Source organism: Psammomys obesus, unplaced genomic scaffold (assembly GCF_907164565.1).
Source record: "Psammomys obesus unplaced genomic scaffold, mPsaObe1.curated_primary_1811, whole genome shotgun sequence".
Classification (NCBI taxonomy): Eukaryota; Metazoa; Chordata; class Mammalia; order Rodentia; family Muridae; genus Psammomys; species Psammomys obesus.
In genome coordinates, this window is record NW_026585987.1 from 6,412,213 (window position 1) to 6,431,234 (window position 19,022).

The 19,022-nt window shown below is 38.7% G+C and overlaps 1 protein-coding gene across 1 annotated transcript in view; it reads left to right on the forward strand.

Moving 5' to 3' along the window:
• Spef2 (sperm flagellar 2) overlaps positions 1-19,022 on the forward strand; it is a 209,068-nt gene that overhangs the window by 186,749 nt on the left and 3,297 nt on the right. The window contains exons 31-36 of the mRNA XM_055601065.1: positions 190-296; positions 862-1,044; positions 7,012-7,104; positions 9,878-10,057; positions 15,976-16,218; positions 16,353-16,475. Coding sequence (XP_055457040.1) covers positions 190-296; positions 862-1,044; positions 7,012-7,104; positions 9,878-10,057; positions 15,976-16,218; positions 16,353-16,475 — 929 coding nt within the window. The remainder of the gene's footprint in view (positions 1-189; positions 297-861; positions 1,045-7,011; positions 7,105-9,877; positions 10,058-15,975; positions 16,219-16,352; positions 16,476-19,022) is intronic.

Consider the following 19,022-nt stretch of genomic DNA (forward strand, 5'->3'; position numbering starts at 1 on the left):
TTTATTTTATTTTATTTTATTTTATTTTATTTTATTTTATTTTATTTAAGTAGCTTCTTTTCCTGGAAAGGTTGCAGTGCTAAGGAATTTAGAAAGTTAATACATAGTTTCTGTTTTAACAGAATAAGCTGTAATGCAGTACAAATGGCAATAAACAAATACATAAATGCATGTGTTCTTGTGTTGTAGGCATAATAGGAAATAAAGCATTCACAGACATTTTGCTTGATTTGCTGACCCTGAACTTTGGAACGAATAGCCTTCCCAGCAGCTGGAGTCACCTCACCCCACCTGATGTAAGCTTCTGCTTTCTTTGCGATCGAAAAGCCCCTAATGCCAACCTTACAATAGTCCTAACGTAACTGGTACTGACACAGTTTGAGGCACTATCGAGAAATCAAAGAAATTTAAATGACTGAGGTAAACCACATTATCAATGACCTAACATTGAAATATTTCAGACACTGGCCTAATTATGACCAGTTTACAACTACCTTGACAAGTAACAGTAGATGACTTTGAAAGTCCTTGATTTTCATCATAATCTCATTGTGAAAGTCCTAGGGAACTAAATAGTTAGCACATAACCTGTTAGTATCTTATATCCCTGGTCTTTAACCTTCCACTTGTAAAGATACAAGGTTAACTGACATGAGCAAATTGGATGAGTAACAGTAAACAAAAACCACGAATGCCAAAACAACAAAAAATTGAAATCTCTTCTAGTTATTGGCTGCTGTGGATCAGTTATTACTGGCTCTGCGAGACAATATGAAATCCTTCACTTGGAACCAAACTCTGAAAGCCTTAGGAGGAGTTAGTTACACCAACATTCCAGTGAGATTTCCTGTTTTCTTCCAGTTGCAGGAGATAACATCTTTATTAACAGTCAACTCAGAGTTCGTGGACTGGAGGAAGTTCTTGATGGTCGCAGCCATGCCATGGCCCATCCCGCTGGAGGAGGAGCTCCTGGAGACCCTGCAGAGGTTTAAGGCCATGGATGTAGCACAGACAGGCACCATCACCTTCGAACAGTATATGCAGGTAGACCAGCATACTTTTTCTTCACAGGTACCCAGCTAACTGATAGCACAACACATTTCAGGTCACTCTTATACTTCTTAAAAGCATATATATTTATGCAACACAGACAGAGTCAAAGTCCTGGGCAGAAGTTTGGCTTCCAACCACAGGGAAAGCATCAGAAAAATAAAATAAAGCCAAAATTTTCTGCAGAACTAAGTGTCCTTAATAAAGTCACAAAACCTTCATTACTCTTCTCCTGAGTTCTCAGCCAGTGGTTATTGCCCATGGCTGTATATTAAAACCATCATCAGAGTTATAAATAATCCACTTCTTGGTACCCTCTACCCCCAAGGATAGTAAGGGGAGTGGTGAAAAACACACCTGCAGGATGTTTCTGTTTTTTTGTTTGTTTTTGTTATTTTTTTTTTCTTTTGGAATGAGGAAGTTAGTGGATAGTGGGACTTTTTTTGACAGATTGAGTTTAAAATGTCTATAGATATGCAGGCAAAAATATCCCATCTGATAGCAGATCCATAGGCCATGGAAGTAGATGTTGAAAACATAAACAGGTGAAATCACCTATGGACAGTTGGTAACCCAGAACACAGTACCTGCTCATTGGACTTGGTGAGTGGAATATAACTGGGTCTGGTTATAGTACAGGATTTCTAGAATTTTTAGAAAGCCAGATTATAGATGATTATAGAAATTAGTTTTTCATTAGGAAGAAAGTGGAGATAGATGATAGGTTGATAGATAGATAGATAGATAGATAGATAGATAGATAGATAGATAGACCAAATCAAATATGTGAAATTTAATCTGTTTTTGAGAATTTTGAATGTTATGATTGACAATGAAATTTCTCGGATAAGGGTGCTTGAATTACTTGTTTCATCTGTTAACTGAATGTGATTTGTTCACCTTTTGATATCACGAGACACAACAAGGATGGAATCACTTATAGGGCCCTAACTTTGAAGAAGGGTGGTTGTCTGTAGGGATTTATCTTCCATGTTTCATCACTGAAAGCTTACAGAGCTTCCTATCTTGTCTTGTTTAAAATTAATAGGTGGCATCGTTTTTCTTAGATAACCTAGGGGTTCCTGTCTCACATATAGAACTAAATGAAGAAACACTTGAATCCTAATGAGTTTCTTTTTGGCTGAGCAAGATGCTAGTTTGGCTAATTGAGTTCTGATGTACGTACTTCTCCAACAGCAAATTAGGAATGTTGACACTTGTTGAAGGAATCTCTTGTGTATTGTATGGATGCATTGCCTGTCAATTATTAAAAAAAAAAAAAAAAAACATGAACAGCCTATTGCTGAGGAAGGAAATAGGAGGTGGGACATCTAGAAGACAGAAAGGATTCTGGGATAGAACTAGGCATGGGAAATTCGCCCATGAAGACATGAAGGGCAGATGTGTGGTACCTGAGCAGAGGTAATCAGCCACGTGGCAGAATGTAGATTAGTATAAATGAGTTGTTTTAAGTTATTTAAGTTAAGTTATGAGCTAGTCAGAGAAGGGCCTAGCTATATGGCCTAGGTATTTGTAAATATATATTTTGAGTCTCATGAATCATTATTTCAGACACATGGGACTAGAAAGAAAAATCACCACAACAGCCACTGCTGACAATTCATTATGACTTTATTTGAAAATGAAAGCAACAGAACAAAACTTATACAGTGTCCAGATGGCTTAAGATTTTTAAGGAGTGAAAATTTGAGCAAACCTAGGATAAGTTGTGATTGACACAGGTTGTAAAATTGAACCTCTTTTACATTTCCAAAAATGCTGATCCAAAACTAGAATCATCCTTTACCAAAAGTGTAAGTTTTTTAAAGAATGCTAGACCAGATGCATTTAGGAGCACTGAAGTACTCATATGATTGCTGTCTGTGTTTTGAGAATTGTTGATTGTCTCCCTTTGCTTCCTGCTCCCAGATGTCCCAGAACATTGAATGTGTACTTGACTTTACTACATGCTTTTTTCAGATTTCTAACACTTGATGGCTCTCTCTCTCTCTCTCTCTCTCTCACACACACACACACACACTGATGTTTCATGGGGGAAAAATTAAAGTCATTTCTAGAAGAAATTTTATGTGATCTATTAAATATGTTACATTAGACCAGTAAAATAACATAACTGTGGTGCTGGAATCCAGTTTTCTGAGAAGAAAGAGCTGTCTTTTTGTTGGTCTACCCTTCTCCTTTGACTATTTGCAACTTCACTACAATAGCCATTTAGTCATGTGCCTATTCCTGCAACTCCTAAAATTTGTTCCGAATCTGATCCATGGTTATGTAATGAGTATAAAGTCTTATTTGCCTTTTGCTTCTTGGACCTGCTGCCACTAGCCAAATTGTCCTATGCCTATGTAGAGGTATACTCAGACTATAGAATTGTATAATGTAGAAATGAACAAACAGAATTGATTTTATACTTTTAAAGCACCAACTCATTTTTTACCTATGAGAATGTAAGTTTCCCATGGACTCAATCATTCAGATGCTCTAGGACCAAAATAAACATAGTAAAACTTCTCTAAAGAAACACAAATAGTGTAAAATTCTTTGGTCAAGTTTTAGTATAAGAACACAAAGAATTTTTTGATGTTTTAAAGAGAAATCACCTATTAATCCCATAAGGCAATACACAGTTAACTGAATGTTGCTTCTCAATTTAAGCACATTACAACATAGCTGCATATTTCATATCACTACAATTTTATTCAAGTTATTTGTATTGTTTTTTCTCTGTTGTGTCTTCAAGTTCATTGGCATTTCCTCCACAGAGTACCTTGCTAATAATATCATAGAGCATATTTTCTTGTCAGATACAGTATTTTTTTAATTTCTGTTAGTTGTGAAGAGTCTCCTTTTCATTGTAGAAAAAAATGCTTCTCTTCTGCAGGAAACCCAAAGCTACCACTATAATTGGCAAAAGTGCTATAATTCTTGGAAGGAAGTAAAGAAGGTGTTAAGCATAGGCCTGAACCAAGTCAGGCAACCTAGCGAATCCTGCTAGTAGATAGTGTTAAGCACTGGTTGTCACTCTGGAAGACAACCTCCTTACAACATTGTGTTTGTGTGTGTGTGTGTGTGTGTGTGTGTGTGTGTGTGTGTGTGTGCTTACCAGATATAAAACTCAAGCTTCTCAAGATATAATCTTTCAACTCAACTATTTATGCAGGGTGACAAATGACAGGCATGAATAATAACTCAAAAGAAATGGCAGAAGTGCCAAGGTTGTACTATAGTCAGGGCAAGATGGTGCTTAAAGGAAATAGAGATTAAAGGAGTCTCTCTGTGCTAGTGTAATCTATGTCTGGTCTAGAAATAAATATTAATCTGTATGAGTGAAACAGAATCTAGAAGTCACCTTAGGCACAGATGATAATGGTAAATGCCACAGTCTGCAGCTAATCTCTCTCTCTGCTTTGGCAAGGATCCGGAGTCTAGGGTCCAGGGTAGGATATGGGACAAGATGCAGATCCCCTGTTTGGTGGCTCAGGCAACCAATAACAGAGGAAATTTAAAGAAAAATAAATGGGGCGGGGGGAAACCTAGGACTCCTTCTCTAGGTCTAGGAACTGGCTGCACTGCTGCTATGGAGAAAAACCCAAACCCTTCACCATTATTCCTGTAGCCAGAACTGTAAGGTTTCTAGTCAAACCTGCAAGGGATTGTAAAAAAGGTTCTTTGATCTAAGATTAACTCCTGTTCAGGAGCAGGGTACTGTGGAGGCCTCCGCAGGATAAAGTAAACTTTTCCCTGCTTATCTTAGGCAGATAGTTGGATCCTGAATCTGCTAAAGAAAAAGAAAAGAGGAAAGTAAGCAAAGACCATTCATGTACACATGATCAAGGAACAGGAAGAGGAAGTTAAAAACTTCAACTTCAACAAGTTTCCACAAGTTTACATGTGACAATGATGTTGCTTTCTGTTAGCAGCTCCTCTACAGAAAATGCAGCAAGTTTAGGCTACTAGCCCTGTAGTATCAGCTCATATGGACACATATACAAATAATAAGTCATATTAATAATATTAATAATATTAATAATAAGTCATATTAATAAGTCATGTACATATTCATACACGCATTCAATGGACGATACAGAAGTAGCTCCTTACACACATACAATTGACATATACTCATGCAACATATGTACAAAAACAGACAGATGGAAATATTTACATGTAAACACATATCTGTATACATAGTTACAACTCATGGATGAAGCAATTTCCAGCAGGCTTCCACCACCTGGCTTCTGCCAACAGGATTCTGTCAAAGTTTATTGTATGGTCATAGCTCTATACCTCTGAGACAAAGATCCCAGAAAAAGAATTACCTCATAGTCAAAAAGGTAATTAATCACAAAAATAGATGAATTCTAAAATATAACAGGTTACATGTTTTAAAACTAAACATTTCTTATCTATGTATCCATTATATAAGTTCATAGTGAGTTCAGAGAGACAAAGTTTGACAAGGCCTAAAGGTTGACAGGGTCTAAAAGTTACAAGAATATATGTCTTTTTTCTTTTCAACTATGACTGACGTGGCTACACATTTTCCAGCTATTTCTTAGTTTATAGTGAGTTCAGTACAATAATTTTATCTGTCTTTCATGCTAAGAAACAAAATAAATTTAAACTGACAGTATATAAGGCCATAAGGTGACAAAGTATAAGGAATTACAACAGAATAGTTTGTATATATTTTGACATTAAGGTTTGTACTTAATTAGGCATTGTTTGGTGGTCTGAGTATAATTTGGGTTCATGGGAAGTTTAAACCAACTTGCCTATATTTATAGCGTATACTAGGATTCGTAAATGAAGACTATCTGAGGCTACAAATATGCCATAAGCCTGTCTCCTAGTGAGGCATATGGAGGTTCCTAAAGGTATTTATTGCAGCCATAAACTTTCTAAAATTGTTTATGAAGTTCTAAAACAATTTAACTTTAAAGTTGTTGAATCAAATCATGAATTCCCTAATCAGGAATGAGTTCGTCTGAACAACAGTACATCTTCAATAAGATCTCATAGGAAGTTTGTCCAATCAGAGTGGGTAAATACCCAGAAAGTGACTATTTATACCCTACCAGATTTTAGAGAGATGCAGCAGTGCAAAAATGACAGGGTTGTCAGAGATTTGAAGCAATTCTGGGGTGCATCATGGTATAGATCTTACAAAATACCAGATCTACTTCCAGAAGGCCCACCTCTCTAATGATCTCATTTAATGGCTCCTGACAGAATGATATGACCTGAAGACCAAGATCAAACACTGGATCTGAGCAGAGAACAGTGTAGCAACATTGAAAGTCCGGGCAATTCTATAGAATCACATTTTAACAAAAATCTGAAACAAGAGGAAGACTAGAAACAAACTTTTAAGTTTACTGAGTGGCTGGTGTATGGCAGAGGTCATATGGCTCTATAACAAGGTAGTAGCACTGGAAATGGAAAGAAAGAAAAGATGGTGGAAGCATTGCCAAATAGGAAAAGGAAGAAACTTAGATGATATGATCAGAATATGGGAAATGAGAGCTCCTGTTATCAACAACAGACTCCTCCAAAGTATAGTCAGTAGGTGCTTAAGCTACAGTAGTAACTGCCAAATGACTTTTATACTTCAAACACTAAAACATAGCTAACACCCCTACTCTGTTGACTTTTATTTCTGTATCACATGTGGGTACACAGCACTAACACATACTTTACCACATATGAAAATAAAAATAATGAAAGGACGACATTAAAAGAAATGTAAATGCAAATCTAGTATTTTATCCAGACTCTCTGTGTATACTCTACCCTATATTTCAGAGACCACTGGGTAGAAAGTAAAACAGTATTGTTTTCATCTTTGGCTTTAAGAGGAACTGTTACACCTCTGCACAATATGTTGAGGATTTTCATTCTTTTTTTTTTTTCTGTGTGTGTGTGTGTTGTCTGTAGGCTGGTCTGTGGTTTACAGGAGATGAAGATGTAAAAATTCCAGAAAATCCCCTCGAACCCTTGCCATTCAATAGGCACGATCATCTTATAAAGGTAATTAATAAGATTATTATTATTATTGTTATTATTGATTTTTTGATATTATTATCATTCTGTAATTCAGGCTGGTGCCTAGAACATACAGCATTCTTGACCCAGTATCATCCTTTCAAGTACTGTGATTACACATGGAAACTCAAACTCATGCTGACCATGAATAATTTTTATGCAGTATGTGGCAATGGTTATTTTATTTCTGTTCTTCCACTTGAGCTGATGAGTCTCCCCTGATTCTGTTCTTGCTTCTTAGATCCTTTGTTGTTTCCCCAAAGTCCAAACTTTTTTTTTGACAATGTAAGAAATCACATTTTATTGCTTCCACAGATCTCCCACATGCATGGGTAATGCAGATCTACTTTTTAATTATTTTATTATTATCATTTATTATAATTTATTCAATTTATATCCCAGCTATGGCCCCCTCCATCTCTTCCCAACCCCACCCTTCTCCCCTTATACCACTCCCATTTACAATAGCCACTAATAACATAAAATACCTTGGTGTGACTCTAACCAAGCAAGTGAAAGACCTGTATAAAAAAACTTCAAGTCTATAAAGAAAGAAATTGAAAAAGATATCAAAGTCCAAACTTTAATATTCATTCAGGGAACCATTCTTTGTAGAGAAATTCTAGGGGAGGGGACAGACCAAAATCTTCTGTTACCAATATAATTACTGGAAATGTCCAGGGACTCTCTTGAATTTCAGATTTCTTTTCATATTTAATATTCAATCCTTCCAATAATAAAATTCATCAACATCTTCTAATTCTAAAACTGTGGTAAAAAATTCTGTCATTCTACAAGTATTTGTTCCATCTACTTCCTTTCATTTTGTTAAACCCAGCAAGATTTACATGAAATATTACCCATCTCCATAAGTAGTTTGCTATCCTCAGTATCAATAATAGCAGTATCTGGGAGGCCACAATAGAAGCAGAACTTTAAAATCTGAAAGTCATTCTATATAAATGATTAAATATATGTGTGTGTGTATGTGTGTGTTTGTATGTATGTATGTATGTACCCAAGCATAACCACATGTGGTAATACAGTAGAAAACCTGAGTTGTAAATTTAGACATCACAGCTAATTCTGTATAATATATTTATGGTTCTGTTTCTATTTAGTCATTAGCTCAAAACGGAAGTTCAAATTTGGATAAAACACCTTTATAACATTTAAGTTGAAGGAGCAGCCAGGTGGTTACCGGCAAGGTCTGAGATATGTGGTTGGCATTTGGGGTTAATGGTTGTTTGTTGATACTTTTAATGTGGAGGGTTGAGATAAATTATCCCATAATCCATTTCTTTCTTTGGGACAAAGGTATCAGTATGTAGCCCTAGCTGGCCGGAAACTCCATATGTAGACTGGGGTGCCTTTGAACTCACAGACATCTGCCTGCCTCTTCAGGGCATTGCTGCCACCCTTGTCTTCATATATAGCTCTCAGAAGGTAGTTTCCATATGATTTTAGGAGCACATCTTCCAGTAATATGAATAGGTTCCTCAGTCCTTGGGGACAAATCGTCTACTTGATGATCATGCCACATAGAAAATATATCAATCCAGGACCAGGTTTGTAGCTGTTTATCCAGTAGTGAAACAGGAAATGGCTTTAGGTACATAGAAAAGTATGGCTTTAACCTACTGGCAGATAACTATATGGAGGAAAGGAGGCAGACTGCAGAATCTGAGGAAGAGATAGTTGCATGAGCAAAGATGAGTGGCAGGGTAGGTGGGTACACACGTGCATATATGTTGTGTGGTGTCCACAGGACAGAAAAGATGAGCAGAGTGAAGTTTTCACGCATGCACACGCACATGCACATACGGACACATACGTATGCACACACACCACACCCAACCTTGGGGATTCTCAGCATCACTCTGAACATCTGAGGGATCATAAAATGCAACCAAACACTACTTGCTCCTCTTAAACTGTGAGGTCCCCACCACACTACTTACATCCCCCATACTATGGGGTTTTGTTGTTTGCTTGCTTGCTTTTTATGTCACTTTTTACCCATTGACAGTTACATAGATAAATATATGTATTTATACATATATAATAAATAAAAGTATTTCCAGCCTTTATTATCCAGTCTCATATTCCTCCCTTCTCCCTACTGAAACCCTTTTCTTCCCAACAAGTCACCCTCTTCCCTCTTACTTTTGTCTTTTTGAATAAGTGACCCACAGAATTTAAATAGGGTTGCCTGTACGAGCACGGACGGGTGGACACTTACTGGAGCATGGGCAGTTTACATAATTATACCACTGAAGAAACTGCCACGCCTCCCTGTCACCATGAAATGATCAAATGTTAATAAGCGATGGGTAGGGACTCAGGAGGCTCTGCCCCTTCCTTCTGTGGTGAGATGTTGATGGGCCATCTTGTGCAGCTAACCACTGCACTAAGTTCAGTACCGCATCAGTGTTGTGTCTAGCAGACACTGTTTCTCAAGGCTGGCATCTTCTTACTAGTTGTATTTTAAAGACTTTAAAAGTCCATGCATAGTGCATTAAGGTACTCAATAAGCATTTGTTGAATGACCTAAGCAGTGGATCTGTCTTCATGGTCATGTCATATAGCCACTACCACAGAGTTAGTGGCCTGATAAAATGGCCACTTGCTGTCTCACACTTGTGTAAATCTAGGTAAAGCTCATCTGGAGTCTCTATGTAGGTAGGTAGGCCTGCCTACCTCCTAACTGCCACAGTGAACCCATTTTATGTGCATTTACAAATTGTATGTCTGACAGTTCTTCTTTAGGCTGTTTGCTGACTTTGAGAAAGATCCACCTCAGCTCGACTACACTCAGATGTTGCTGTATTTTGCATGCCACCCGGACACTCTGGAAGGGGTCTACAGGGCTCTCAGTGTGGCTGTGGGGACTCACATCTTCCAGCCGATTGAAACACCTATGCTGACTGCAGAAAAGGTAACTACATGGCACAAACACAACAACTGTGTATTCTGGGTGGAAGCGAGGATGCCAGAAGGAGGATGCCAGAAGAATTGAAACTCGTGACAGCAGGCACTCACTTCTCTTCACCATATTTTTCTGGGTCTTCAACACAGTGCTTTACATGTACCTGGTCTTCCAGCAAACCTTCCTCAATTTAATAAGAGTCAGGGAACTCAAAGCCCTCCACTTCTGTAGTAAAATTAACATCCCTTCAAAGTCCCTCAGTAGGATTGAAGTCTGCTCTACATGCAGCAGACTAGACTGGGTTTTGCAACAAGTACTCATCATGAGACACAAAAATGAAGTGGATTATTAAACCTGATCCATGCATTTTAGAGTATGTGAAAACTGTATCTGAAGTAAGCTCAGACCTGGCACACTACCCACATGAATATGTGGACACAGTGGGAGGGGGCTGTTGTCCAGACCCTCCAGGGTCTCAGCCATTCCTATTGCCTTTTCACATGTATCTGTCAAAATAGAGATAATCAGGAAGAAATGAGAGAGTTCCCGGACAGCATTCACTTGTAGGAAGAGAGAGGCTCTAGTAGATTTGAACCTGAAGTTTGTCCATAAGCACCAGACTAGAGTGAGGACAGACTGGTACCCCATAAGCTGACATGGGGATCTTCAGATGCATAAGCTGTAGCTAATGATTCAACATATATGTGGTAGGTATCAAATATACAAGTAAGGAGTATTGGGTTTTTTCTGCAATAGAAAGCCACTTCAGAATTTTCCCACATAATTAACTTAGATATAGCCAGCTCTCCTTGGGTGGGCATTTGGCCCTCTCATGGTGATGTCTCCATATCCCCATATAGATTGTGCTTCCCTTAAATTAATACTGGATTTACGACTAATCCTACATTACAGCCTGGCCCGAGGTCTTGGTGCAATGGCTGTCCCAGGGTCAGAGAATTTCCCTGATCTCGGATGATGGCTGCACTTCTCTGTCCCACCTGTCCCCTCTGGTACCTACATTGCTTACACAGTAACTTCCATGAAGGCACCTTCTACTCTGGATTCTGCAGACTGAAGCCAGTGTGTTAGTTGCCAGTAGGTACCAGCCCTTGCTCTGCGTCCTCAGACTTAGAGCAAGTTCTGGAAAGGAGGTTGACAACGCTGGACTGAAATTCTTCGATTTCGTAAATCAAGCTCGTTGCTTAGCCTCAGGTCTCTGATAGATTAAAAGACAATTTTTTCTCTTCTGAAGGGATGCCATCTAGTTGCCTAATCTATGCCCTAAGAAACAAAACAATGATGTTCCAAACAGGGAGGTAATAGAATATATACATATATAGGGAGGTAATATATATGTTTATACACATATATTCTTATTTATAACATACAAACATATATTTAGTTGAAAATATATTTTAATGCAATATATTCTGATTATGGTTTCCCTTCCCCTAACTCCTCTGAGATCCTCCCCACTTATCCACCCACGCAAATATACACCTTCTCTTTCTAATAATAATAATAATAATAATAATAAAGCTAAAATTAAAAAAAATGAAGAAAAAGAACCAAGAAAAGCACAAAAAGCACACATACACACATATTATCACACACAAAAATACCACAAAAACACAAAATTGCAACCCAAAATACATGTGCAAAGGACCTGTAAGTTTTAAGCCCTGACAAAGTATAAGACAAAACAAAAAAACAACAACAAAAAAAAAAACTCCAAAGATACCGCTGAGTTTGTTTTGTGTTGGCCGTCACTGCTGGGCATGGGGCACCTGGCCCCAAGAGAATTTTATTTATATGCAATGAGGCTCTGTTGGAGAAAACTAATTGTTCATTTGTGAGCAGTCATCAATGGTAGATAACTTCTGAATGAAGGATGAAGGCTCCTGTCTCCCTTCCTTCTTAGCTCTGCAACCCCACTAGGCTGGGCTCTGTTCATCCATTGACTCCTGTGGCCAGATTATCTTCCTCTGGAGTCTAGGTCAAGTTGGAACCTGTCGCATGCTTTCCAAAGTATCTGCACAGAGCAAATGCTCATGCTTGTGAATAGAGCTGAAAAAGAAGGGGTGCAGTGGTGGAAGAAACAAAGGCTCAGCTGTTGGAGAAAGGATACAAGGAGAGGAGCAAGTAATTCTTCCCAGAGTAAGAAAGAGCAAAGACTGAGAGGCCGTGCCAAAGCCATCGCTATATGTTGTAGATTATCAATATTTATTATTGATTTATCTTTTAGTTAAACAGTGGTTATTCTGTATATCCAAATCACCACACAGAAACTAAGATTTATTTAATTAACCTAGAACACAATGCTGGGCAATAGTTACTCCATCCTAAACCTCCAAGCCCACAGTTTCCTACCATTCAGATTTCACCCATTATACTTGCTTTTAGTCATATCTTAGGTACAGTTCATCTCTCCTCATGGTTCCAAGTCCTTTCCTGCTGATCTACCTCTCCATTTCCTCCCACTCACTCCCTTCTCCTCCCATCTGGACCAGGATGTCCCACCCTAGTCTTTCCATTGCTCAGTACTGGCTGGTTGTTTAATTGACAATTACAGAGAACAAATGGTGGCATGTTTACACAAACTAGAGACAAGTGATGCTTAGAATAAGCATCACAATGCAATGACCTGATTGAAACCAGATAGTGGGGGAGAGCAATCAGCATTTGAATGGACAAGGGTAAATTGTATCCTTTCCACAAGAACATTGTACCAACAGCTACAACAGGCAACCACTGTGGTGTGTGGCTCCAAGCCACCTGGAATAGGTGTTCTGTCTTCCCGGTGTCCCTGACTTGCTCACTACCTCTTGTTAGTGTCCACATGCAGGAAGCACAAGGACATTGTCCAGAAACTGGACAACTATTAGGCAGCAGAGATCAAGGAGGGATCTCTGAGGAGGGTGGGGTATGTCTCTCTTCAGCCTTCGGGGACTGTTCAGACTTGGACTGAACTCTAAGCACTTCAGAAACACAAGAGCTGCCCACCTTACTCATTCCCACAGAATAGCATTTTATGCCCAATTATGCCACTCCATTACTGAGTCCTTTCTGACTGTTCTAGTTTCTTGGGCAACCTCATCCCAGGAGTCTGCAAAGACCTCACTCAGAAATAACACCTCCGACCAATCTCTATGCCCTCTCAAGGCACTCAATCATATCTCTGCCTTTGCCTTCTCCCTATGTTATTATGATAACTGAAAATCCTCTTATATTTCTCCCCCTTCTGTATCTTTGCTGCCATGCTGCTTTTATTCAATGTGGCTCAGACCTTCTACAGAAAGCCATGTCTTCTTCAGTAATTTATAAAAAGCCCAAGAGCAAAGGCACTTATCAAGAATGTACTGGTTTTAGTGACTGTAATCCTTAAGTAAGTGAAATTTTAAGGAAATAGCTAATTCTGAAACCCCTGTGGTAGGAAACAGTGATGTTACATTCTAGTAAATTGTTAGCTTGCAACTCCCACATATTTGAGGCCTTATTTAACCCTCTTGGCAGCATGTTTGAGACCCTGGAGTTCAAAGCATATGCGATTCTATTTATTCTTTGGTCCTCTGCTTTACTTCTCAGAACCAACATTCTACTTTGTGTTAGGAGATCCGGCCCGAGCAGAAATGATAACAGAAATGCACTATTGGGGAGATGCACATGGCGGGGACAGACTTCCTGTCAGGCTTTGCCATCAGTCTCTGTGGCTCAGGGCAGTGCAGCACAGGGCCCAAGGGTTCCTTTGTGCCCCTGCTGAAAGGCCATGTGTCTCTCTGCCTTGATGCCACCGCGAATTATTCAAAAGCACTGGCTTTTCTTCCGGCCACCACGGCTGTTTTCTCTCTCCGGTATTTGTTAAAGTGAACCCTCTTTTTGCGTAAGCCTTTTATTCCTCCCAAAACACCAATGCTGTCCTTCTTGTTTCTCTTACATTTTGGCCATCGTATGCATTACAAGTCCCAAAGGGCAAAGGCAACAGGTACTTTAAAAAATTAAAAAACAAAACAACAACAACAACAAAACCTCTGACATTAGTAAGTTAGGAACCACCTATCCTAAAATGTTGCCTACTTAAATTGTTAGATTTTAGATCAAAAATTTTTAATTCCACGATGCATGTGTAGGGTCTTTAAAAAGGAAGTGCTTCCCTAGTTCTCTGCAAACAGTGGCAGAGAAACCAGATTTTCCTAACTTTGAAACTGCTTATCCAACCAAATAGTGATTTGCCCACCCACAGGTCTGTGGGCCACAGCATCTGTGCTACATTCTGTGCTAGCATGCATTCATTCTGCACCCACTCTGCAAGACATTTTATGTCCTCTCTACATTCATCTTACCATAGCAAAGGTTTTACTGACCCAGGAACCTATTAATGAGTAATAAAGAAGTAATCACCAAGAATCCAAGGTGAAGAGATGACCACCTATTTCCTACTTCAAACGTGGAGCTTTTTAATTGTTGTGAGTGGAAAAGAGGTGAAAATGTATGTTTTACTAAGTGCGTAATATATTACCAAATATTCAGTAGTTGTAACCACCTTTTCAAATTTTAATTAAATTCCCTATTTAGTAAAAGATATAAACTCCCAGCAAAGGCAAAGTGACGTCCCCAAGCTAAATCAATTGCACCTCATCTTCTCAACACTGGTAACAGTCCCTCGATGGGTACACATATCTACCATAGGCTTAACTTAGTGCCCTCATACTGTCATGTATGACATGTCACATTTGTTTACGAAGCACTTATCTAACAACTAATGAATCAACTGAATTGTGTATTTAATGATATCAGCACTCTCCTAAATTATCAGTTCTCCTTCCTAGTGGTAAAGGAAAATCAAAATCCACATGATCTCAGATTTCTGGCCAACTAAAATTACAAACTGTTCCTTTCTCTATGCTGAACAAGTAAAGATCGATTATTTTATCATTAAAAAAAAAACACATGTGTGACCCTATACATACAAATTTACTGCAGAAAATTTAAAGAATATGGAAATCACTAGCTTAACCTCCACTGGTGACTGGTATTGACACTTAATATAATGTGTCCTTTATTTGATGATAGTTGGTCGAATAACAAAATATTGATTCTGGTGTATCTGTTACTATGTTTTCTGGGAATTTTTTATGAACTTACTCTGTGAATACATTCTTGTTAGGCTGGGTATTATTCCAAAGCATAATTTTTGTAACAGAATTAATCTAATCACAATACTATAATTTCTCTCAGTATTCATCGACTTTGGGAATTATAAGTCATCTATTTTTATTATAACACTAAATTCTCTTCCATATTCAAAACTTTTTGTGTCCATAAATATTTATTCAGGATCATTCTTAGATATAACTATGGGCTCGAGAAGTACAATTAGTGTTATGGCTTTTGACATATAAGATATTGTTTCAGAAACATCATCATCTTAAATGAGAGCAACTGGATTCATATCAAATGAGAGCAACTGGATTCATATCCCTCAACTAAATTTTGAAAAGCATCCGTAATAATACCAACCTTACTGGGAAATCAGCTTGCCACAACCTCAACTGAAGTCAGTTTCAAAAGGCAATACTGTCAAATGCAAAGTCAGGGACCATTTACACTTTACTTCTTTGTACCCTTCTGGAGGGATTTTGTGTAGCTGGTAGTAGTAAGCAATAGTAAGTAGTAAGCAGAGGGGTTGAGATGAATGGGATACACCCCACACCGAGACTTCTGGACACTATAAGCTAAGCTGCTCTTGGATTTTGACACTGGTTTTGAAGGTAGCCAGTGCATTTTTTTCTATAATTTGTTTAATGGCTTTTGTAATAAGTACTGGCCTTCATTTCCACAGTCCTTATCTAGTGAATGGGTTGAGAAAAATGTGTCTATTGCTGGAAGCACTTCAGTCTGACCTCATGCTGTTGTCACTTAATTGACAGATCTCCATCTCCACTGTGAGTCCCATTGAAGAGTTTCCTGAGGCTGAGGATGTTACTAGAGAAGAGAGGGAACTGAAAGAGGAGAAAGATGAGAGAGACCAAAAGGAAGAAGAAATCCCTGAAAACATAAACACTGAAAAGATTTCCATGGAAACACTGCTCAAAGTGTTTGGAGGAGGAATCGAAGCGCTGGATGCTAACAGATTTGCCAGCTCCCTAAAGACAGAGAATATTTATACAGAGGTTGGTTTGACTGTTTACATGGAATTGCTCCAAAAGTGTATTGTATTGTGGAGAACTTATGGTGAATTACTTTATGTATGAATCCACTTTAAAATAACAAGGTAAATTAACTTTACTTTTGTTTTTCTTTGAAGAACTTCATAAAGACTTTTCATGACCTGGGTTCCAGGAACCTGGAGCCAGTTGAAGTTAATATTCTTTTGAAGCATCCTTTCATTCAGGACCTGATTGCAAATTATTTAGACTATAAACTTCCTGTGAGTATGAGTCAAAATTATCCTAACTTGGGTGGTCCCAGATAAGGGCATGTCTGGCATTCCTACTGTGAACTATTAAAGAGTGAGGGTAAGCTGGACTTGTGCAGATTAGCCAGCCTGCAGTGCCCAAGAGTATCACACTACTGCACAGTTGGGGCGATTCTCAGTATTATAGATTTACAGCTTCAGTACTTGCTGCTACCTTGGTTCTACAACAGAGGGCTGGGGGTAGGTTAGAGCTAAAGCTCATCATATGAACTAGTATGAATCTGAATTGTTCTAGCCAAATAATGATGTTTATCTACACCAGAAAAGTATAGAGACTAGGACTCCTTCTACTGAAAAGAACTAAGATTCTAGTCTCCATCCAAGTGCTGATAGAGTCACCATTTATTCCTAATGTGGTACATATGAGAATGTATTACTTTGCTTTTAATTGCTGATAAAGCACCTTGATCAAAAGGGAGAAAAGAGTTTATTTGGTTTAGAGATTATAGTCAGTCATCAGAGGAGGCCATGGAAGGAACACAAGGTAGGAACCTGGAGGCGGGAACTTTACAAAATCAGTGGAGTGATACTACTTACCAGTTTGTTCTTGTGGCTCACCTGGCTTGACTTTTTATCTAACCCAGGAATGCCTACACCAAAGTACTTAGCTGTCCTTTTTTTTTAAAGTGGAGTTAACAATTATTTCTGTGTGAAATGTTTTGGTAAAGATTAAATGACATAATGCACAGAAAACATGAAAAGGATTCTAAGAATTGTGTTCAATCTTGAGCTTTCACCACTGAGTTCAGTAGCATAAGCTCCCATGGAGGAGAAAGAAATGGGTATAAACTGCTTCCCCCGACAAAAGTTCCACTTATGTTTACAGTATAATGTTTGCATACAAGAATTACAAAAGAATGGCGTAATGTAAATCAACCAAATACAAAACTATAAATATGCAACCTATGACTTGTATGTGTTAAAAGTGTAGAGGGAATAAGCAATACAAAAAGCAGAGTAATTGGGGTTTAGGAAGGCAGAGGGAGAAAAGTCCGCATACATTTTCCTATTGGCATGGGGTGCTGGAGGCATCCCAACTTGAAGGCAGGCCAGAGACAAGGTGGAGAAGCAGGATTGCGTAGAGGAGCAGGATCCAACCCCTGGGAAGGCTGTCTGCAAAGGGTGTAGGGTGACCCCTTGGATTAGTGAGCTTAATTAAAACTGAAAAAAGTGCAAGTGGAATCTTAAATTGAATTTGAAAAGGCAATTAAGGAAGCACTAGGCTTTTCAGTATGGGAGTATGTTATTCTATTAATTTTTTTCATCTCGAATCATTCCCATATCACCTAACCATATCCTGTTACTATGTCATTTAAAAAAAAATAGGGTGAGCTCAATTGCTGATTGTTTAGACACATTTCACCTTACACGATCTGTTCCACATATAAAAGAAGCCTCATTTGAACTGTTACAATAATTACTAGATCTCTTAGAATTATGTGTAACAGAATTTTCATTTCCTATTACTCAGAAAAAGTAAGAACATAAAATGACAGCCCAATTATTTCCTCCCTTACTGGGAAGGAACCTCCTAAAAAGCCCAAGCAGCTCATTAGCCCTTCACACAGGCTAGAGAAGCGTTTGTTCAGGCTCCTGCCTGAGCAGAAGCAGTGATATGAGTAGCTGTGATATGAGCAGCTGTGATAAGAGCCGCAAGATCCCCAGGGAAATCCAGAGGCTACAGAAACCTTCTCAATGATATGCTTCTCCCATTTTGGAAAGCGTTTGTTTCCCATAGGGTAGTGTCTAGTGATAGTAGCACTATGAGGTTTGTTTAGACTGTAGGAAGGAAGCTGGGTGGCTCCTGGACAGAGAGGGTGGCAGAACAGGGAAGATGTGATACTGCAGGTGCAGACACCGGGGTCTGACTTTCTCAGCTCCTCCTTACGAAGGAGTGCAGCAGGAGGGCAAAGGTTCCAAGCCACTACTCACCGTATGCCTGGAGAACCTAGACACCTTGATCATCGAAACCTCTTCTGTACATTGCCACCATCTTCTTACCTATTCAATTTACTTTCTTTCTGGGAACCCCTCCTCTCAACCATGCTGCAGTTAACCTAATGCCAGTATCACTTAACACACTAGAAAACTAGCTAATTTCTTTGCTAATCAGTAAGCTATTAGTGAGTTAACTTGTTGGCCAAGTATTTCTTTACAAATGTGAGTCAGATCCTTAAAATCTTGCTTCTCTTGCCTTTCACATCTCCTGCCTATAATCACACACAGGGTGAGAAGCTCTTTAATTTTCACCATAAGACTGTAGCAACAACCGTTGTGCCAATCACCTGGAAAACCTAAAACAGGTATTTGAGGTCTAAAGGAATCAGGGGTAGGATCTCTTTCCAATAAGACATTCCATTCCTGTTTTTGCTAAACAAGAAGTAAAGAATGGAGGTAATGAGAGAAGGAAGAAGGGAGGAAAGGAGGGAGGGAGAAAGAAGAAAGGAAAGATAAGGAAGGAAGGAAGGAAGGAAGGAAGGAAGGAAGGAAGGAAGGAAG